This window comes from Mauremys reevesii, linkage group 1 (genome assembly GCF_016161935.1).
Source record: "Mauremys reevesii isolate NIE-2019 linkage group 1, ASM1616193v1, whole genome shotgun sequence".
NCBI lineage: Eukaryota > Metazoa > Chordata > Testudines > Geoemydidae > Mauremys > Mauremys reevesii.
In genome coordinates this window covers 12,042,608-12,065,502 of record NC_052623.1, presented here as the reverse complement: position 1 = coordinate 12,065,502, position 22,895 = coordinate 12,042,608, and the positions used below count along the sequence as shown (strand labels likewise).

General features: G+C 46.9%; 1 protein-coding gene across 1 annotated transcript; it reads left to right on the top strand.

Moving 5' to 3' along the window:
- Positions 1-21,321: 21,321 nt before the first annotated feature.
- LOC120394614 (olfactory receptor 52E2-like) lies at positions 21,322-22,269 on the top strand. Its single transcript, XM_039518858.1, has one exon. The coding sequence runs from the start codon at positions 21,322-21,324 to the stop codon at positions 22,267-22,269; it is 948 nt and encodes a 315-aa protein (XP_039374792.1).
- Positions 22,270-22,895: the final 626 nt, after the last annotated feature.

Here is a 22,895-nt window from a genome sequence, read left to right as displayed (position 1 = left end):
CTTCTGCTTCTTTCCAAATGCAGAACAAAAATATTCCTTGAACACACCTACCTTTTCTGCAACATTAAGAAGTTTCCTTTCTCCCTCTAGGAATTGGCCTTTACCTTTTCTAGGATTTCTTTTGTTCTTAATATACTTAATAACCTCCTTTTTGTTCTCCTTAGCCCTGCAAAGCATGGATTCCCCCCTGATGTCTGTAACCTCCTGTATCAATTTTCATAATTTCCAATTTGTATTGCTTGCTAACTATTTTCCCTTATTACTATTAGTTATATGTTGCTTTTCCCGCCTTAATTGCTGCCTTCACTTTCCTACTGACCTGGGTTTTTAACCAAAGTTCCCCACTTTCTTGATTGTGGAATCGTGGCTTTTTAGCTCTTTAATAAAATCTTCTTAAAGAACTCCCATTCTTCATTCCCATTTTTATGTCTAAATTTTTCCTCCCAATCATTTTTGCTGATAATTTGTCTCAGCTTTGGGGAATTAGCCCTTTGGAAGGGTATCTGTAGATCGCTATTACTGGTTGGGAGCTGTTCTCTGTTTGTCCATTTCAATGTAATCGGTTCCATTCTTTTATTTTGTTCTTCTCTATCCTGTGCTCCCTTATTTGTCTCTTCTCTACACTGAACAGTCCTAGACTTTTCAGTCTGTCCATATATGCCAGCCTCTCCCCTTCTCAAACCCCGTTTCTATCTGTTATATCCTTTATAGAGACTGGGTGACCAAAACTGAGTGCATCTCCAGAGCAGAAACAACGAGGAGTACTTGTGGCACCTTAGAGACTAACAAATTGGTTTGGCTATAAGCTTTTGTGGGCTAAAACCCACTTCATCAGATGCATGGAGTATAAAATACAGTTGGCAGGTATATATACACAGTACATGAAAAGATGAGAGTTGCCTTCCAAGTGGGGGGTCAGTGCTAATGAGACAATTCAATTAAAGTGGTAGTGGGCTATTCTCAACAGGAGAAAAAATCAAACCGTTGACAAGAAGGTTTGAGTATCAGCAGGGGGAAATTAGTTTTTGTAGTGACCCATCCACTCCCAGTCTTTATTCAGGCCTAATTTGATGGTGTCCAGTTTGCAAATTAATTCCAGTTCTGCAGTTTCTCATTGGAGTCTGTTTTTGAAGGTTTTTTTGTTGAAGAATGGCCACTTTTAAGTCTGTTATTGAGTGTCCAGGGAGGTTGAAGTGTTCTCCTACTGGCTTTTGAATGTTATAATTCTTGATGTCTGATTTGTGTCCATTTATTCTTTTGCACAGAGACTGTCCGGTTTGGCCAATGTACAAGGCAGAGGTGCATTGCTGGCACATGATGGCATATATCACATTGGTAGATGTGCAGGTGAACGAGCCCCTGATGGTGTCCCTGATGTGGTTAGGTCCTACAATGGTGTCCCTTGACTAGATATGTGGACAGAATTGGCAGCAGGGTTTGTTGCAGGGACTGGTTCCAGGGTTAGTGTTTTTGTTGTCTGGTGTGTAGTTGCTGGTATTTGCTTCATATTGGGAGGCTATCTGTAAGCAAGGACTGGCCTGTATCTATTCAAGGAAAATATTCCCATGGTCAGAGACATGTGATGTACATTGTATAATATTTGTGAAGGTAAGTGTGAAAAGTTTGCTCAGGGAGCACTGCTGAGACAGAACACTTGGATGCTGATTTTGAGCAGCCAGACACCAAGGCTATTAGAGGAGCACAATGAGGGCAATTCAGATCAGGGAGGCTTTGTGGCAACACTTTGAAAATGAGAAAGAGAGTTTGTTGCTATGCTTGGGTTTGTAATGCAGAATGAAGTCCAGTTTTGGTAGGTGGGAAGCAGTTGTGATTGTTCAGGCCCAGGGTTCAATGTAAGGAAATGATACAACTGCCTGCTGGTTTGCTGCTGCCATCTGCTATCATAACTTCAGTGAAAACAAATAAAGAGTGCCCATGCACACACACATAGCTGAGCGTAAGTCCAGCTTTCATTTGAAAAGGTGTCTGCGGCAGTGGAGTGAACGGTAATGTGAGACGTCCCAGAAATCGGAAAGGAATGTCCAAGTGGAGTTTGGGAAGGACATGGGAAAGAGTTGTGAATGTGCTGAAGGGGAGGGCGGGCACCCATCTGCTCAGTCTGGACCATCAGGAGGGACTGCAGCATGTTGGTTTGCCACAAGAAAAATTGTATCCGCCTCTCCATTGCATCCCTAGTGTATGCCTCATTTCTTTTCTTTTCTGCTTTCCGTCCATCAGAGTACTGCTGCACCTCCCAGAAAATATCTTCCTTCCTCTGTCTTGGGTGCTTTCTTATCCAGTTTAAAGGGCTGCCTCCTTTCAAGGACATATCTGGAGAAGCAAAGGTAACATAAACAGAAGTATTATTGTTCAGTACATGTGCAGCACTGAAACACTACATTAAAATACACTGCTGGCAACGCACCAGACTCTTTCCCGCTGACCCTTGACAAGCACACATGCTGGCGAACACTACAAGCATGGTGAGTGTTCCCAGGGGCAGAGGACATTGTGCCTGGGAGCAGGGCCGCCCAGAGAATTCAGGGGGCCTGGGGCAAAGAAATTTTGGGGGCCTCTTCTATAAAAAAATTGCAATACTATATTCTCCTGGGGGCCCTTGTGGGGCCCACGGCAAATTGCCCCACTTGCTCCCCTCCACAGGCGCCCCTGGGAAAAATAAACCTTCTGCATTTCGGCACAAACCCAGTTTTGAAAACTTCTTTAGAAGATATCACCGGTTCTCAGCATCAGCTAGTGCTAAAAGGCATAAAGCTCATTAAAAGGGTTGGACAAATATTTTCCATCAAAACTTTTTCTGGATTGAAAACTAGGGGTTTTCAAAAAGCAGAAAAAAATCACGGACAATGTCTGCTTTCCTTCAAAATTTGTTGTGGTTTTTTTAATTGAAAAGCTGAAATTAGTCTGCCAAAACCTGAACATGATTTGGGGTTTCAGAAGTGTGTGGCCAAATATTTGCTGCTTGCTGTATTTGATTGTTTAAAGAAACAATAAAAAATTCTGCTTAAAAAATCCAAAACTTTTGAACCACCTCAGCTTGTAACCAAACACTTGAGCCCATCCAGGCAGAGATTTTTCCAGGTTTCTGATACTCTGCTGGCTTCCTTGACTCATATCTGTCTCCATAACTTTGGGTTCATTTAGGTTAGAACATAAGAACAGCCATACTGGGTCAAACCAAAGGCCATCCTGCCCAGTATCCTGTCTACTGACAATAGCCAATGCCAAGTGCCCCAGAGGGAGTGAACCTATCAGGTAATGATCAAGTGATCTCGCTCCTGCCATCCATCTCCACTCTCTGAGAAACAGAGGCTAGGGACACCATTCCTTACCCATCCTGGCTAATAGCCATTAATGGACTTAACCTCCATGCATTTATCTGTTTCCTAGAGACTGGTTCCATGGGGTCCCTCACAAACTGGAGACGGTTACTGTGGGTTTTTCTTTACTATAGCTTATGTACATACTCCACAAACTGAGCATTTGAGCTTGTTCCAGAATCTGGGATGAGCCTATGTTGTCAAAACTGAAATGCTCAAAATAGCACATGCATGTGAATGGACACAGGGTGCTAAAATTAAATTAACCCAGGAGTTCTCAAACTGGGGTCAGGACCCCTCAGGGGATCACAAGGTTATTACTGGAGGTTGCGAGCTGTCAGCCTCCACCTCAAACCCTGCTTTGCCTCCAGCATTTATAATAGTGTTAAATATATAAAAAAGTGTTTTCAATTTATAAAAGGGGAGAAGTCACACTCAGAGGTTTGCTATGTGAAAGGGTCACCAGGACAAAAGTTTGAGAACCACTGAATTAACCCCTCTGAAGCCTCAGGGAATGCAGGGGAGGGGCGTCTCTCTTGGTAGGGTTGGGAAGGATATTGCTCTTCTCATGTGATCCTTCCCCCCAGTGGCTAATTTTAAATGAAGCTACTACCCTCCCCTGACATGAATCTCCCTGTGGCACTGAAATTACATATACACTCTAATTTGGCATTTGAGAAGTGAAAGGGATGGTAGCTGTAGACGGGTTGGACTCACACCTGCAGCGTCTCCTGCTGGTGACTCTGGGAATTAGCTCTGTTCCAGCACAGAGCGCCCTCTGCAGGCTGGTGTTCTGCCTGTCCTCAGGCCCCTGTGTCCCTCCCTGGACCCAGTGCCCTTTTACATGGGGGTGCTGCTCCCTGGCAGTAACCCCTTTCTCTTAGGGTCTCCCCTCCTTGGGAAACCCCCACCCTCTATGCCCACCTTGCCTCAGTGTATGGCTGCTGCCAGTCATTGTCTAGCCGCACGCCCTGGGGCAGACTGCAGTATCAGCCTACTCATCACTGGCAAGGAGGGTTTGGACCTGCTGCCTTGGCCTACCCCTGGGCTGCCCTCTGCAACCCCCAGTACCTGTTAGCCCTTCGTTGGGCCGCAGCCTGGGGCTTTCCAGGCTGGAGCTCCCCAGCTCCTCAGCCTGTCCCCAGCCCTGCTTCACTCAGGTATCCAGTGTCACACTCCCTGCAGCCAGGCCCTTCTCTCTCTGAAGGCAGAGAGAGACTGTCTGTGCTTCTGGCTTCCTTGGCCTTCTTATAAGGCCCTGTGGCTCAGTTTGGGGCATGGCCCCAGCTGCAGCCACTTCCCCAATCAGCCCAGCCTAAAGGCTGCTTTCTCCAGCCTCGGCCCCTTCCCAGGGCTGTTTTTAACCCCTTCAGGGCCGGAGCAGGGATCCACGCTGCTACATAGCCCTAATGGAAAAGCTCACAGCTTGGCTCTTCTGCAAGCCTCAAACTGCTGAATGAGCTTTAGGGTAGGGAAGGCTGTGCCTCCCAAACAGCCTGGCCCTGCCCCCTATCCGACCCCCACCCACTCCCTGCCCCCGACTGCCCCCCTTAGAATCCCTGACCCATCCTGCTCCTTGTCCCCTCACCATCCCCTAGAGACCCCACCCCCGCTCCCTGTCTGCCCCAACCCCTAGCCAGCCCCCAGAATGCCCATAACCCCCCATTCTCTGCCCCTGACCACCCCCAACCTCTGCCCCCGCCCTGTGCCCTGACTGTCCCCAGGACTCCCTGCCCCTTAGCCAAACCCCTGGCCACAGCCTCACCCCAGCTCCCTCCTCATCCAGAGCCTCAGCGCCTCACTGAACAGCTGCAGCGTGTCTCCCGCGGGGCCTGAGCTGCGTGGTGAGGGGGCGGGGCTGGGAGCTCCAGCAGGGCCTGAGCTCCGCCCCACTCACAGCCGCGTGATGAGGGGGCAGGGCAGGGAGCTCAAGCCGAGCGGAGGAGCTGAGCTCAGCCCGGAGCTCGCAGCCCCGCCCCCTCACCACGCCACTCTGAGCGGGGCGGGGCTCAGGGGCCCCACTGGAGACACGCCACTTGATGTGCTAAGGCTCCAGGAGAGGGGCAGAGGCGGGAGCCTCAGCTGTTCTCTTGGGGGCCCCTGCGGAGCCCGGGGCCAGGGCAAATTTCCCCTTTGCCCCCTCTGGGCGGCCCTGCGTGGGAGAAAAGCAATATGAAAGTGTAGTGGGGCAGCTGCCCCACTCCCTGAGAGTGTGGCCTGCAGCAGGCCAGCACGCCTGCACAGACAGAAAGCCAATGAGAGAAGGACTTATTGGGAGCCAATCAGGGCCCAGATTGGAGACAGCCAATCAGGGCCAGGCTCAGTCCTATAAAAAGGCTGCTCAGGGAGAGGAGAGTCAGTCTGTCTAAGGCCTTCAACAGGGGAAGGTCAGTCTCCAAAGCTGGGAGGTTAGCACCACGGACAGCGCAGTGTGGGCCAGGCTCAGGGAGCAGAAGGAGCTCTAGCCCGTAGCCTGCCAGGCTGCAGGCCCTGAAGGGAAAGGCCTAGCGGGTGCAAGGGGCCGTAGGGGAAGCAGCCCAGGGAAGTGGACAGATGAGGGGTGAGAAGAAGGACAGCGAGGCTGCTACCAGAGGGTCCCTGGGCCGGGACCCAGAGTAGAGGGTGGGCCTGGGTCTCCTCGTTCCCCCCCTTGCAGTACACCCAGTCATCGGCCATAGGAAGCGGCCATTACAGACTACGCCAGATCCCTGACAGGAGGGATTAGGCTTTGGGGTGTGTGGTTGGACAGGGTGGCTGGGGTGTAGAGAGACTGCTGATTACCCCCCCCCCCAACCCCGGAAGGGGGTGTGGCTGGATGGAGGGGCACTGCCGGAGGGCAGTGGTCCTGAAGAGGATGCCATGAGCTGGAGAGTGATGTGGGCTCAGATACCAACCAAGGGCGAGATAGCAGACAGGACACCACCAGGAGAGGGCGCTCCACTGGACTGAGCTAATTCCCAGAGACAACCAGCAGGAGGCGCTGTAGTGGTGAGTTCCAACCTTGTCACAGAAAGGGATCGCGGGGCACTTCTCGGGGGACAATTCTCTAAAGTTTCCCACCGCTTTCCACAGGCGGGGTCATTGTGGCAGATATCTCTCTCCTGAGGGCTAGCAAGGAAGCAAGGGTGCATCTGTTATATGCTTGTGGTTTCTGCCCCGGTTCCTATACTGATCACCTGTGTGCTGCGTTGGTCCTTGCCCAAGTAATTGCAGAAGGGCGGGAGGAAGTGTCCCTCAATGGGGGGAGGAACAAAGAAGCTCTGCAAGGAACCTCCAGCAGAGGATTGCAGAGTACCTGCAGGAAGGTTTCCTAGAGGTTTCTCTGGAGGATTCCAGTGAAATCTCGGTGTGCATCAACACCCTGTTCAACCATACTGCCTAGCTGCACGGGGAAATGCCCAGCACCCACAAACACAGCCAGCCTTGAACATTTCTCTGCCCTCAGCCCACCTCTGCACTTCACAGAGCAAAACCACTTACCAGGGGTCTCCTCTCCTGCTTCTGGCTCACCCTGATTGTGACTGTTGAGACTGGCTGGACACCTCCAGAGTGGAGAACAGCTCCTGACTGGACGCAGCACTGTGCAATCCTGGCATGGGCTCCGCATCTTCTAATGCCTCCACCTCTTCATCGATGACTTCCTCCTCTGGGTTATGTTGAGTTTCCGGCAGCTCCTGCCCCACGAAGTATCCACAGGGCTCTTGGTAGTGGAAGGTGAGTCGCCGCCAAGGATATCATCCAACTCCTTATAAAATGGCTGGTCTCAGGCGCAGCTCCAGAGTGGCCATTTGCCTCCTGCCTTCTGGTACTCATGCCTCAGCTCCTTCATTTTCCTCTGCACTGCAGCATGTCCCAATCATAGCCCTTTTCCCACAAGCTGCAAGAAATCTGCCCATAGGTATTGAAATTCCTACAGCTGGAGCACAGCTGGGACTCCTCAGCCTCCTCTCCCCAAATACTGAGCAGATCCAGCAGTTCCACAGAGGTCCAAGCAGGAGACCATTTGCTGCATGGAGCTGCCATGGCCACCTGGGAAGATGTGATGTGAACACTCCACGCCGAGAAAACAGGAAGGGAATTTCAAAATTCCTGGCCTTTAAAGGGGTAGGAGTGGAAAATATTTACCTGGATGCAGGGCAGAAGAGTTGAAAGTCCTGACCAGAGTGGTTAGGATGGGCATTGTGGGATGCCTTCCAGAGGTCAATTACACTGATGAAATCAAGCATGGTGTCAACACCGGCACTTTGGTGACAAAACTTTTGTGTAAAGCCTTACAAGTCTCGTCAAGGTGCCTTTATTACATCACTGAACCCGAAGAGTTCTGTCGTCAAAAGTGGCTTTGTAGTGTTTACACCTCCACTATTTCTTCACCAAATGCTGCTTTTTGGCGAAAAATGTGGCACTGTAGACAAGACCTAAGGAACAAAGAGGATAACCAATATTCTCTCATGTTTCCTGCTGGCACCTATTAAGGATTCCCACACTCTGATGTGTAGGAATTATTGATGAAGGAAGCACCATAAAATATGAACTTACATTAGGAGGGTCAGTTGTTCATAATTCATTCATCTGACTAATGAAAATGTCATTTTCAGTGTGTGAAGAGCGACCAATCTGCTTCATCCGTCAGAACAGCCTCCACTTGTGCATGTAGTGTCTCATATTAACATTCTCTTTCCATCCAGGTGTTTGTCCTGCGACCATCACCTAGATCCTGGGCACATACAGGAAGTCAGGGAACGTATGGTACTTGCAGGAGACACTGTTGTTGCCTCCGGATTGGACACCTTCTCTCCTACTCCATGTCAGATTCCAACTCAACCGACTTCATCAACCCCTCCACCTTCATCCTGCTGGGCATTCCTGGCCTAGAGGCAGCCCATGTCTGGATCTCCATCCCCTTCTGTGCAATCTATGCCATAGCCCTCTTGGGAAACTTTGCCATCCTGTTCATCATAAAGACAGAGCCGAGCCTCCATGTGCCCATGTACTATTTCCTCTGCATGCTGGCCATCACTGACCTAGTCCTGTCTACATCCATCCTACCCAAAATGCTGAGCATTTTCTGGTTCAATTCAGGAGATCAATTTCACTGCCTGCCTTACTCAGCTGTACTTCAGTCTCAGCTTCTCTACGATAGAGACTGGGATCCTCGTGGCCATGGCTTTTGATCGCTATGTGGCCATCTGCGATCCCCTGAGACATTCCACCATCTTGTCAAACCCCATGGTGGCCAAAATTGGCCTGGCTCTGGTGCTGCGTGGCGCCATACTCGTACTGCCCTATCCTTCCTGGCGAGGAGTTTGCCATACTGCAGAACAAACATCATTCCCCACACGTACTGTGAGCACATAGCTGTGGTGAAGCTGGCCTGCGCCGACATCCGTGTCAGTAGTTACTATGGCCTCTCTGTGGCATTCTTCGTAGTTGCTCTGGATGTGTCTTTTATCGCCGTGTCCTATACCCAGATCCTCAGGGCCATCTTCAGACTCCCAACAAAGGATGCTCGACTAAAGACTTTGGGACCTGCGGCTCCCACCTCTGTGTCATCTTAGCCTCTTACATCCCAGCTCTCTTCTCCTTCCTCACGCATCGGTTTGGGCACAATGTGGCCTGCATTTCCATGTTCTCATGGCCAACATGTACCTCCTGCTGCCCCCATGCTAAACCCCATCATCTATGGGGCGAGGAACCAACAGATCCGGGATAGGATGCTCCAGCCCTTTACTCATAAAGGGACCTAAAGTTTTCTCATTGTGCTCTGGATCTCAGACTGAGCTCCGTGCTGAGCTGTCTGGTGACATGGTGCTGGGCCCTCTTCCCTGAATCACTGACTAGCCAGTCAAAGGAACTTTAAATCCTTTCCTGACCTTACTGTGCTGTGTAAGCGTGACAAACTGGGGAATCTGCCTATGTACAACTCACAGGGTTGCCCCCTTCCTAATTGCTGGTAACTGGAAGCCTGAGGCCCCACCTCTCTGCCCTGCCTCTTCCCCCATGTTCCGCCCCTGTTCTGCCTCTTCCCCTCAAGGCCCCGCCCCTCACTCCTCTCCTTCCCACCCCTGTCACTCTCTGGATCATCCCTGTGACACTCTGCACCCCAAAGCACCCATATTTACCATGGCGATGTAATTATGGTATGTCTTGTACAAAATATGCCCTATGAGGTATCCTTCTAAAAGTCTTAATCTGCTAAACATTGATATCCCCTGGGGTTGTATGCACTCTCATTGTATGTGAAGGTATGAAATCCTGCTATGTGTGAGTTACTAAAGTGTGATGTGAGGCTGGAAACACCCAAAACCAGCCTTTCAGGGATGTCAAAGGAGTAGCCAGACAGTGTTAATTGCTGTCATGACCACCCATCCAGGGAAGAAACCACTAGCACAGGATATGAAAGCCTCCTTGGAGGGCACACCCCCCATGTCACATACATCAACTTTCCAGCAAGCTGGAAGAAACTATAAAGGATGGGGAGTGACATCAACACTTGTTTTCAGTCCCCCACAACTCAACACCTGCAAGAAGCTCTGAAAGGCAAAGGACTTTGAACGGGGGAGAGGAGCCCAGGCTGCAAAGCAGATACAGCCTGTGCGTAAAGAATCTGTAAGGCTTGTATCATCGGTCAGGGTGACATACTGTTGATTCAAATCCTATCTAATGTGTACAAGTCTTAGACTGCAAGTTTGTTTGCTTTCCAGGGTAACCTGCTTTTATCTCTTTGTTCTCACTTAGATTCACTTAACACCTATCCTTCTGTAGTTAATAAACCTGATTTATGTTTTATGTTAACCAGTGTGTTTTTTGAATGAAGTGTTTGGGACTCTTAGCTCCGTTAGCAAAGGCTGGTGCATATCTTCCCCCATTGAGGAGGAGTGGACTATTTAATGAGCTTGTGTTGTACACATTCCTCTGCAGTGCAAGACAATCTAATTCTGGGTTTATGCTCTAGCAGGGTGCAAAGTTGAGAGCTGAGAAATTGGCTGATGCCTCCATTGTTGGTCCATGAGTGGCTTAGGTAAAGCACTCCAGGTAGCTCAGTTGGGTGTGTGGCACCACCTGCTGTTGTGTTGGGTGATAACTGGTCCTGGAGGGGCTGGCTGTGGGTCACCAGCAGAGCAGCGGAGAGGCCAACCCAGCTGAATGGTTTGGAGGCACAGCGGTTCCAACAGCTTCAGGCTTCACCCTGGGGTACATCCCATCACAATCTCCACTTTCCATCCAGCCCCACAGCTGGGTTCCTCTGTTCCCGGCTGGGATGGGAGCTGCTTCAGCCTGACAAGGAGCCTGTCTGTGGGTAGGAGGTGGCCCGATTAATGACTCAACATCTCCCTCTGCCCTGCAGTAGCCGGACATCATTATACATAACGATATGAATAGAATTCTAAAGTCAGTTTCATGGTAGAAATGGAGAGCTTTTGAGTTGCAAAGAGTTCTTTCAGAATTGATCTGCAGGTTGCAGTCCAATATCAGGGTGATCCAGAATGGAACTGGAGACCTCGGTATTGAGCTTCCCCTGATGAAGCTTTAGCAGTATTGAGATGACAGGATCAGGACCCAAGTATTTTTTTATAGACCACTGGAAGGCTATGATAATAATTAAGAATAGTTGTTTCAAAGGGAAGTATAGATAATGAAGTTATTACACCCAAGTTTAATTTAAATATTAATATTTTCTTTTGATCTTTGAATCAATAGATATACCAACAAACAGGAACCATCTGTTTACATGGTTAATATCTAACGTGATATAAGTAAACACTTGCAGTTGGCATTACCTCTAATTCTCTAACAATACAGGTTTGCGTTTCAAAGCTCTAGTCCATTTACCGAGGTTATGTTGCTATTTATAGAGTATGGCCCTAATTGCCATTTATATAGTTCTCTAATATGTCTTTAAAGGTTGAATTTGAGTCAATTAGCCTGCTAGTTGCACAACCCTTTCTGACCCTGTGTCACACCTATTAACTCACGTTTGATTGTATGAACCATCTGTATCCTTATGTCTTTGGGTTTTACTGTACTCTTCACACAGGCTCCTTGTGCTCAGAGGCAAGAGGCTGGGTCGGAGGTATCTATCTATAGATAGGTTGGTCATTTAAGACTATCAGCCCTAACAAGAACTTGCCCGGATAGGAGGAAGGAGTAACTGCATTCTAGATAAAACCAGTTTTCTCCAGTTTCTCTGCTGAGGGCTGGGCTGGGAAGGAATGGAACCTCCCAGAAGAGGGAACAGAGGAGGAGTGGTTAGTTCAGCAATGTATGTGAGGCTGAGGTCTGACAAACATAAAGTGCAGGTGACACTTGCTGAACAATGAAAGTGAGAGGGACATTTTCAGGGTGTCACATATTGCGCGTGTGTTGAGTAGCGGCGAAAACACTATTTCATTTTCCTTTGCTCTGTACCTCAGCTTGGTTTTCCTGTGGTACAGACCAGAATGTAGTCTTTTTCAGGACATGGATGAATGTCTTACATGAAAACACAAAATTAGATCTTAGAGAGCTGTAGTTGATAGATATATTGCTGTGACATGCTGTACCCCAAAGCAACACTCTTGCACCCCCATATTCACCACTGTTATATAGTTGCCACAAATCTTGTAGAAACTGTCATGTGAGGTGTCACTGAAAAGCTATGGTTTGCTGAACTTGATTATCCTATTTGTATGCATGTCTCATTTTTGTATCTGACGTTATGAATATTGACTATGGACGTGTATTTCAATTGTGTTTGCTCCTGTGGTAACTCCCAGAAGGTAATTTACATCCAGTCTAGCCAGCACTTTGTGAATGGAGTATTCATGTTGATGGCCCATCAATGAGCACAGTGGGCCATGGAAGAAACTTATTCCCACCTCATGGACTTTCCTGAAGACGTTCTAGCCAGGATATGGGTAACGGCCCCTGCTGTGACTCACTGAAGCATGCAAAGTCTTTTGACCAGCTCATGTGACACTGGGCTTCATCTTGTGCCTGTGGTTTTCCACTAATTGTGCTGGGGGCTTTGCTTGGGACAGTGAAGTTCCCTCCACATGGCAGAAGCTATAAAAGGGGGAAGTGACATCATCACTTGGCCTCACTTCCCCTACAACTCAAAACCTCAAATCACGGATAGAGGGAAAAGATTTTGACTGGGGAGCTGGCCCCAGGCTGGAAAGGAGAAATCGTAGGTAATCTACTTTGATCTGTACATTTATTAGTTATAATCACTTAAAATCTATCTTTCTGTAGTTAATGAATCTGATTTATGTTTTGCACCTAATACAGTGAGTTGTTTGAAATGCAAAAGGGAAATCTGCTCAGGAACAGGGGCTGGTGCATTGTCCTCGCCACATCGAGGGAGGGGCAGACTGGGTCATAAACTTACTCTGGTCAGGATTCTGACCAGGGCAGGACGGTACAGCTCTGGGGTCCTAGGCTGGGGAGGGAACTGGCTGGAGCCTCTCTATTGTTGGTTCATGAGTGGCTGGCGAAAGCATTCATGTAACTCAGCCAGGTGTGTCCCTGCCTGTGATTGTTTGTGTGAGTGCAGGACCTGGAGGGGTCTTCAGCTTGTCACAGCCTCACAGTGTGAGAGGGAGCCAAGGTTGGTTTGCCAGAGGGCTCAGTAGTACCTCCGTTCCAGGTTGCATCCTAAGCAAGTCTGTCACATCCGCCTAACGAACAAGCCCTGCTACACCATGAATCCATTTCCTTCTTGTCATGCCCTCAGTTATGAAAGGAGAGACCGTGGTTACAGCAGGGAAATCAGGACTCCTGGGTTCTGTCTGTCATTCTCTGTGTGACCTTCACCAAGTCATATCTTCCTTCGCCTCATTTTACCTATCAGTATAATGGGTATATGTTCATAGTCACTTTCCTTTGCTAGATGTTTTGAAAATCCTTCAATGAAAGTTGCTACACAGCATGATGATAGTTACTGATGAGAATTACTAATCTCCCCGTGGGCCTGCAGAAAGTGTTCGTTTCTCCCCTCAATCACCTTTCTCCAGATATCTCTGTCTACTATCTGCTCATTACTATCTGCTAATTTTCTTACTAAGCAACTACTTTTAAAAAATACACAAATACACAGAGCAGCCAATTCCTCTCTGACTCAGCGGAGAGCCCAAGGGTTCTCATCTCCCTTTGGGAAGGATCTTTAATTACTGTTTATTCCTAAAGCTGTATAAAAAGCAGAGAAGCGCAAACATTGAACGAGAGATATTGGCTAGAGGGTCTCTGGTCTCCAGCCTGTTTCCATTCAGTTGCAGGATCTCCCCTAGAGGCAGAGCAAACCCCCCTGGCATTGCTCACAGCTGTATTATAAACTGTGCATCCCTCTGTGTCAGCTCTCGACGTGGAATGCTGCTGCAGATGCCGGAGCGAGAGAGGGGTGAGAAACGGCTGCCTGTGGGGGACTTCCAGGTAAGACACGTCTGTCTCAGAATTCACAGGTACCCAGCTCTTGCTGAGGAGCTCACCTGCTCGACAAACCCAGTGCAACATGGGCATGATGGGATGGAGAATAGGTATGTGGTCCTTTCTGCTCTGCAGAGCCATTAAACGTGCCAGGGCCATTGCCACAGGGGATGTGTTTGCTCCAATATCACTGGCCAAAATGTCCCTCTTTGCTCCCCTTGGAGGAAGAACTGAGTAAGCTGTGTGTGAGTTAATGCACAGGGACTCTCACCTCCTTCTATTTCATTTCAGGACTCTGGCTGTTAATGGGGGGTGGGAGGGCTCTCACCTGACTTTCTGATAGAAAGCATGGGGGTGCTAGGGTTCCTCACTGGAATAATTATATGAATTTTTCAACATGGGCAAGATGTCTTTTCTCCTGGCTTCATCCAAGAAGTTGCCTGAACTAGGGGCAAGTGATAGCTTGGTGGTTTGAGCATTGGCCTGCTAAGCCTAGAATTGTGATTTCAATCCTTGATGGGGCCACTTAGAGATCTCAGGCAAAAATCAATATTTGGTCCTGCTAATGAAGGCAAGGGGGCTGGACTCAATGACCTTTCAGGGTCCCTTCCAGTTTAAGGAGATAGGTATATCTCCAATTATTATTTATTTGTTATGCCTGAAACTTTCAAAAAAACAATTCAGCCAGAAGCAGACACCCAGTGTGGGAAATTTCAGTCCAAACAGTTAAAATTTGGCAAACTTATAAGCAACTGAAAATTAGGTCTTCTAAGTGAAGGTGTCAGACACCCTTAACTAGCCACCAGCACCATCTACAATGGCCAATCCATTTGTGAATCCCATTCAGCTATGCTCTTTGCTCCAATAAAGTCTGTGGCAAGGAGTTCCACAGGCCAAATATGGATAATGTAAACAATTTTCTTTTCTCAGTGTTATATGTTCAGACTTTCAATGTAATTGAATGTTCCCTTGTTCGTGTGTAATGAGACAGAGTACATATAGATGCCTGACCTACTTTCTTTATCAATAGGTTCATAGGGTTTAAGATCAGAAGGGATAATTAGATCATCCTGTCTGACCTCCTGTATAACACAAGCCATTAAATTTAACCCAGTTACCCCTGTATTGAGCTCCAAAACTTGTGTTTGAATAAGACCTGGTCTACACTAGGATTTTACATTGTAGAATCATAGAGCCACAGGGTGAGAAGGGACCTGCAAGGGTCAGCTAGTCTAACCCTCTGCCAAGATGCAGGGTTTGTTGTGTCTAAACCATCCAGGACAGATGGCTCCAGCCACCTTTAGAAAACCTCCGGTGAAGGAGCTTCCACACCCTGCCTAGGCAACTGTTCCATTGTCCTCCTCTTCTTACAGTTAGAGAGTTTTTCCTGAGATTTAATCTAAATCTGCTCTGCCATAGTGTGACGTTTTGAGTATAATATAATACCTCATTGAAAGGTGACACAGGGCCAGAAAAAGTTAATTGACTCGCAGATTGACCAGACCCATAGTCAAACTTTAAAGACTTGTTAGGAAGTAATGTAAATGAATAGAGTTTTGAAATTCAAGTCTGCATTGTTAGAGACAGAAGGGTAGATGCTTGCTCAGGTGTTGTGATGTAAGAAAACTAGTCTTGTCTATTACTATGGCTTTGATTCAAAGATAAAAAAGGAGTATTAATATTTAGGGAGATGCTTGAGTGAAATAGTCTTATTGTCTATATGTCTCTTTGAAGGTTGTGGTAACCTGCATCTGAACTATTTAATGGATAAATGACCCTGTGCTAATTGCCAGGATGTTTGGGAGAAGGAAAGTCAAGCCTATTGTTTTCTCTGGCCATAAGGCTTCTGGAAATGTGTAAAAACCCTGGGACAAGATCCTTCTTCATCTCAGATCTGCTTACAGTTTCAAGAATGGGAAACCCTCAGCCATAAGAATTGAGATCCCCAATCACTGACTGAAGTCACCCTGAATATGAACACTGGACTATAACCTGTGGACTATGTCTAAAAGGACTTTTGGAAATTACAAGCTCATCGCTGCTATGTATCTGAACCTCCAGAATTGAATTCAAGTCTGTCTGTATATTGATCTTTTAACTAACATTCTACCTCTTTTCTTTTTTAATACATTTTTAGTTTAGTTAAGAAGAATTGACTATAAGCGTGTATTTTGGGTAAGATCTAAGGTATAACTGGACCTGAGTGAGTGGCTGATCCTTTGGGATTGGAAGAACCTTTTGTTTTATATGACAAATTAAGATTTTCAGAATTTATCATCATATGTTTGACGTGTGTGTCTGGAAGGAGGCTTGAGGCTGGGCACTTTTAAGGGAACTTCATTGTTTGGACTTCTGAGTAACCAGTGAGGTTGTTTTGGGCTGCCTTGGTAAATCTCAATATTGGAATATCCACCAGCATTTGGGGTTTGGCTGCCCTGTTTTGTTTGCAGTTCACCCAAATTGAGTGATCTCAACTGGCTCCCATGGGCAGCATTGGTACAGGTAGTTTGAACCCATTGCCTTTTGTCCTGCCCTCTGTCTCAAGAGAGAGCAAATTTTCTCCATCTTTTTATGGCAGACTTTCAAATACTTGAAGTCCTCTATCATGTCCCTCCTTAATCGCCTCTTTTCCAACCTAAACATACCCAGTTCCTTCAGCCTTTGCTCCTATGGTTTGCATTCCATCCCTTGGATCATCTTTTTCACTCACCTCTGGATCCTTTCCAGTTTCTCTACATCCTTTCCAGACAGCGGTGACCAATATTGCACACAGCACTCCAATTGAGACCTAACCAGCGCTGAGTAGAGCGGTACTATCACCTACCATGACTTGCGCGCTATGCCTCTGTTAATGCAACCCAAAACTGCATTTTCTTTTTTTTTCAACAGCAAAAGAATCCACACCCCTGACAGCTGTTGGTATATCTAGCTAACCCCAATGTAAATAGCATGAGGTTGATGGAACAGTTCTTCTATTGACCTCGCTACCACCTCTCGGGAAGGTGAATTACCTACAGTAATGAGACAACCTCTGCCATCGCTGTAAGTAGTGTCTTCACTTAAGTGCTTTGCAGCGCTGCTGTAGTGTTTTAAGTATAGACAAGCCCTCAACTGATCTTCCACAAAAGCATCCAGTCTGGATCTGCAGACATGGGGAGTTGGGGAATCCATCACGTCCCTTTGCAGTTTGTCCCAATGGTTAATCACCCTGAGTGCTAATCATCTGGCCCTTATTTCTGATCAGAATTTTCTGGCTTCAGCTTCCAGCCATTGGGTCTTTCTCTGCCTTTCTAAACTAGATTGCAGAGCCCATTAGTTCCCACGGTTTTCTCCCCATGGAAGCTTCTGCTTGATTGTGTTTTTGATGAGAATAATAGATGAAGCTCTTTAAATCTCCCTGTCAGGCATCTTCTCCAGTCTCCAATCATTTTTGTGTGTTTTTTCTGCACCCTCTCCATTTAATCAACATCCTTTTTAAATGTGAACACAGAATTGACGCAGTCGGTTTCATCAGTTCCACATGCAGAGGTAAAATCCTTCCCCTGCTCCAACTCACCACTCCCCTGATTATGCATCCAAGGATCGCATTAGCCATTTTGGCCGCAGCATCACACTGGGAGCTTACGATGAGTTCATTGTCCACAATGACCCCTAAATCCTTTTCAGGGTCCTTGCATTCCATAATACAGAGCCCTAGCCTGGGGGTCAGGCCTGCATTCCCTGTTCCGAAAAGACCACTTTCCATTGACTGTATTAAAACATTTTATTTGGATGGGCCCAGCTCAACAAATGCTCCAGATCAATTGCTATGCCTGCCCTGGCCACCTCATTGTAACCACTCTGCCAATCTTGGGGTCATCCGCAAATTTTACTTGCAACAATTTTCTATTTGCTTCCAGATCATTGATGAAAATATTGAATAGCATCTGACCTAGAACTGATCTCTGTAGAACCCGACTAGAAACACCCCCATTTACTGACAATGACCCATTGACAACTGCTTTCTGAGATCTGTCAGATAGCCAGGTTTTAGTCCATTTAACATTTAACAAAAGCTACTGATATTGTATAATGCTCATTTTTTTAATTGAATGTTTTTCCCTACTAAATCAAATGTCTCACAGAAATTGAAGTCTATTGCATCTGTTTGGTTCCCTTGGTCAACCAAATGTGTACTCTCATGAAAGGACAAAATCATCTTTATTTGACAAGACCTATTTTCCATAAACCATGTTTTTGACTGGCATTAATTATACTCCTCGACTTTTTTTTTTTAACATATCCCCTATCAGCTTTTCCATTGTTTCCTGACTACCTACTTCTGGTTCCAAATGAGATGTGTGGTTATTGGTCAGTTCATAACTCTGGTGTTTGTAATTCTAAGGTTCTACTCTAGATTCTGGTTAACATGCTCCTTGACTGCTAATGGACTGGAAAGGGTTTCATCACTGCATGTGATATGAGTACCTCCTACTGCTTCTTTCCAAATGCAGAACAAAAATAGTTCTTGAACACATATACCTTTTCTGCAACATTAACAAGTTTCCTTTCTCCCTCTAGGAATTGGCCTTTACCTTTTCTAGGACTTCTTTTGTTCTTAATATACTTCATAACCTCCTTTTTGTTCTCCTTAGCCCTGCAAAGCATGGATTTCCTCCGATGTCTGTAACGTCCTGTATCAATTTTCATAACTTCCAATCTGTATTGCTTGCCAATTATTTTCCCTTTTTCTCATTTGTTATATGTTGCTTTTCCTCCCTTAATTCCTGCCTTCACTTTGCTACTGAACTGGGTTTTTAACCAAAGTTGTCCACTTCCTTGATTGTGGAATTGTGGCTTTTTAGCTCTTTAATAAACTCTTCTTAAAGAACTCCCATTTTTCATTCAAATTTTTCTACAAAGGCAACAGGAGTCACAGTTGCCTGATGTGGTGTCAGACATGGATAGCAGCAGCATTAGATTGCTTTTGGCATTCACAGAACATCTGAGCATGGTGGAACGCCACTTTTGGGCTTGGGAAACTAGCACTGAGGGGTGGAATCACATCGTTATGCAAGTCAGGGATGATGAGCAGTAGCTGCAGAACTTTTGGATTTTTAAAGCCACCCAAAAGACAGCTGCAGTGTCAGTGGCGAAGCACATGGCGATCACATTGTGGAAGCTGGCGACTCCAGGCTGCTACTGGTTGGTCGCAAATCAGTTTGGAGCTGGGAGGTCGACGTTGAGGCTGTGTTAACGCAAGCGTGCAGGGCCGTTAGCGATCCTACCGCACAAGACCGTGACTCTTTGCAACGTGCATGACATTGTGGATGGTTTTGCAGAAATGAATTTCCCCAACTGCAGAGGGGTGACAGATGGCATGCATATTCCAATTTTGGCACTGGACACTTTGTGATGGAATATATCAATTGGAAAGGGTACTCCTCCATGGTGTTGCAAGCACTCGAGGATCACTGTGGGCGTTTCATGGACATCAGTGCAGGGTGGTCCAGAAAAGTGCATGATGCATGAATATTTAGAAACCAGAAGATCCCCACATAGAAATGCTCATAGTAATCCTGGGAGACCTGGCATATCCCTCAATGCCGGGGCTCATGAACCTGTACATGGGAAACCTGGATAACAGTAAGGAGCATTTCAACAATAGGCTGAGTAGGAACAAGGTGACCATAGAATGTGCATTTGGCACATTAAAAGCGCGCTGGTGATGCCTTTATGACAGGTTAGACCTCAGTGAGGAAAATATTCCCATGGTTGTAGCCATGTGTTGCACCTTGTATAATATTTGTGAAGGTAAGGGCAAAAAGTTTACTCAGGGGTGCACTGCTCAGACAGAACAGTTGCTGATTTTGAGCAGTCAGATACCAAGGCTATTAGAGGGAACAGTGCAGGGCAATTGGAATCAGGGAGGCTTTGCGACAATACTTTTAAAATGAGAACAAGTAATGTTTATTGCTATGCATGGGATTGTAATGCAGAATGAAGTCCAGTTTTGGTAGGGTAGGAAGCTCTTGTGATTGTTCAGGCCCAGGGTTCAATGTAAGGAAATGATAAAAGTGCCTGCTGCTTTGCTGTTGCTTTCTGCTATTATAACTTCAACGGAAACAAATAAAGAGTGCTTATTATTCAAATAACTTTGCTTCTATTGCCAAAAAACCCACCAGACCATGCACACACACACACACAGCTGAGTATATGTGTGGGGAGGGATAGCTCAGTGGTTTGAGCATTGGCCTGCTAAACCCAGGGTTCTGAGCTCAATCCATGAGAGGGGCCGCTTTGGGATCTGGGGTAAAATCAGTACTTGGCCCTGCTAGTGAAGGCAGGGGACTGGACTCAATGACCTTTCATAATCCCTTCCAGTTCTAGGAGATTTAATTTTCATTTGAAAAGGTGTCTGTGGCAGTGGAGTGAACGGGAAAGTGAGACATCCCAGAAATCAGAAAGAAATGTGCATATAGAGTTTGGGGAGAACATGGGAAAGAGTTCTCAATGTGCTGAAGGGGAAGGCAAGGACCCACCTTCTCAGTGTGAGGCATCAGGAGGGACTGCAGCATGTTCGTTAGCCACTAGAAAACTTTTATCAGCCTCTCCATTGCATCCCTAGTGAATCTCTCATTTTCTTTTCTTTCCTGCTTATTGCTTTCCTTCCACTGCCTTCATTCTGTCTTGTCTGCATCAGAGTACTGCAGCACCTCCCAGAACATATCTTCCTTGCTCCATCTTGATAGCTTTCTTATCTGGTGGAGACCCTCGGCTGGAGTGGAGGGGGTGCCTCGTTTCAAGGACATATCTGGAAAAGCACAAGTAGCAATAAAGATAAGCATTATTTTTAAGTACACGTACAGCGCTAAAACACTACATTAAAACACACTGCTGATAACACACCAGTCACTTTCCTGTTGACCCTTGATAAGCACACATGCTGGTGAACACTGGAAGCATGGTGAGTGTTCCCAGAAGTAGGGCCCGTAGGGCATGGGAGAAAAGCAATTGGCCAATTACAGTGATAAAATCAAGAACAGTGTCTACACTGGCACTTTGTTGCATAAAAACATTGCAACTGTCGTTAAGGTGGATTTATTACGTCACTGAAACTGAGAATTCCGTCATCGAAAGTGGCTTTATAATGTTTACACCTCCGCTATTTTGTCACCAAATGTTGCTTTTTGGTGAAAAAACATGGCAGTGTAGACAAGTCCTAGAGAACAATAAGGGATAACCAGTATACACTCGTCTTTCCTGCTGGTGCCTCCTAAGGTTTCCCACACCACGATGTGGAGGAACTATTGATGCAGGAAGCACCATAAAATATAGAATTGGCATTAGTAGGGTCAGTTGTTCATAATTCATTTACCTGAATAATGAAAATATCATTTTTCAGTGTGTGAGGAGCGGCCAATCTGCTTCACAGCCTCCACTTGTGCATGTAATGTCTCATATTAACATTGTCTCTTCATCCAGGTGTTTGTCCTGCGACCATCACCCAAGACTCTGGGCACATACAGAAAGTCAGGGGAACATACAGTATATGCCGGAAACACCGTTCTGCCTCAGTGTTGGACACCTTCTCCCCTGCACCATGTCAGATTCCAACTCAACCGACTTCATTAACCCCTCCACCTTCATCCTGCTGGGCATTCCTGGCCTGGAGGCAGCCCATGTCTGGATCTCCATCCCCTTCTGCACCATGTACACCATAACCATCTTGGGGAACTTCACCATCCTGTTCATGGTAAAGACGGAGCCGAGCCTCCATGTGCCCATGTTCTATTTCCTCTGCATGCTGGCTGTCACTGACCTGGTCCTGTCTACATCCATCCTACCCAAAATGCTGAGCATCTTCTGGTTCTATTCCAGGGAGATCAATTTCAGTGCATGCCTCACCCAGATGTACTTCATTGTCAGCTTCTCTGTGATAGAGTCTGGGATCCTTGTTGCCATGGCTTTTGATCGCTACGTGGCCATCTGTGATCCCCTGAGACATTCCACCACCCTAAGAAATCCTGTGGTGGCCAAAATTGGCCTGGCCATGGTGCTGCGCGGCATCATGCTCATACTGCCCCATCCCTTCCTGGCAAGGAGGTGGCCATATTGCAGAACCAACATCATTCCCCATACGTACTGTGAGCACATAGCTGTGGTGAAGCTGGCCTGCGCTGACATCAGCATCAGTAGTTACTACAGCCTCTCTGTGGCATTCTTCGTGACCGCTCTGGATGTGTTTTTTATCACCCTGTCCTATACCCAGATCCTCAGGGCCATTTTCAGACTCCCAACAAAGGATGCTCGGCTCAAGACTTTTGGGACCTGCGGCTCCCACCTCTGTGTCATCTTAGCCTCTTACATCCCAGCTCTCTTCTCCTTCCTCACGCACCGTTTTGGGCACAATGTGGCCCAGCATTTACACATTCTCATGGCCAACATGTACCTCCTGCTGCCCCCCATGCTAAACCCCATCATCTATGGGGCGAGGAACCAACAGATCCGGGTTAGGCTGCTCCAGCCCTTTACTCATAAATGGACCTAAAGTTTTCTCCTGGTTCTCTGGCTCTCAGACCGAGCTCTATGCAGACCTGTCTGGTGACATGGTGCTGGGCCCTCATCACTGACTAGCCAGTCAAGGAGACATTAAATCCTTTCCTGACCTTACTGTGCTGTGTCAGCCTGAGAAACTGGGCAATCTGCCTATGTACAACTGATAGGGTTGCCACCTTCCTAATTGCTGGTAACTGGAAGCCTGAGGCCCCACCTCTCTGCTCTGCCTCTTCCCCTCAAGGCCCTGCCCCTCACTCACTCCTCTCCTTCCCACCCTCTGTCACTCTCTGGATCGTCCCTGTGACACTCTGCACTAAAGCACCCATATTTACCATGGCGATGTAATTATGGTATGTCTTGTACAAAATATGCCCTATGAGGTATCATTCTTAAAGTCTTAATCTGCTAAACATTGATATCCCCTTGGATTGTATGCACTCTCATTGTATGTGAAGCTATGAAATCCTGCTATGTGTGAGTTACTAAAGTGTGATGTGAGGCTGGAAACACCCAAAACCAGCCTTTTAGGTATGTCAAAGGAGTAGCCAGATACTGTTAATTGCTGTTGTCAACACTCATCCAGGGAAGAAACCACTAGCTCAGAAACTCTGTATAAGA

Bases quoted from the DNA above. Each gene is read 5' to 3' on its own strand.
- LOC120394614 (XM_039518858.1), top strand. From the start codon at position 21,322: ATGTCAGATTCCAACTCAACCGACTTCATTAACCCCTCCACCTTCATC.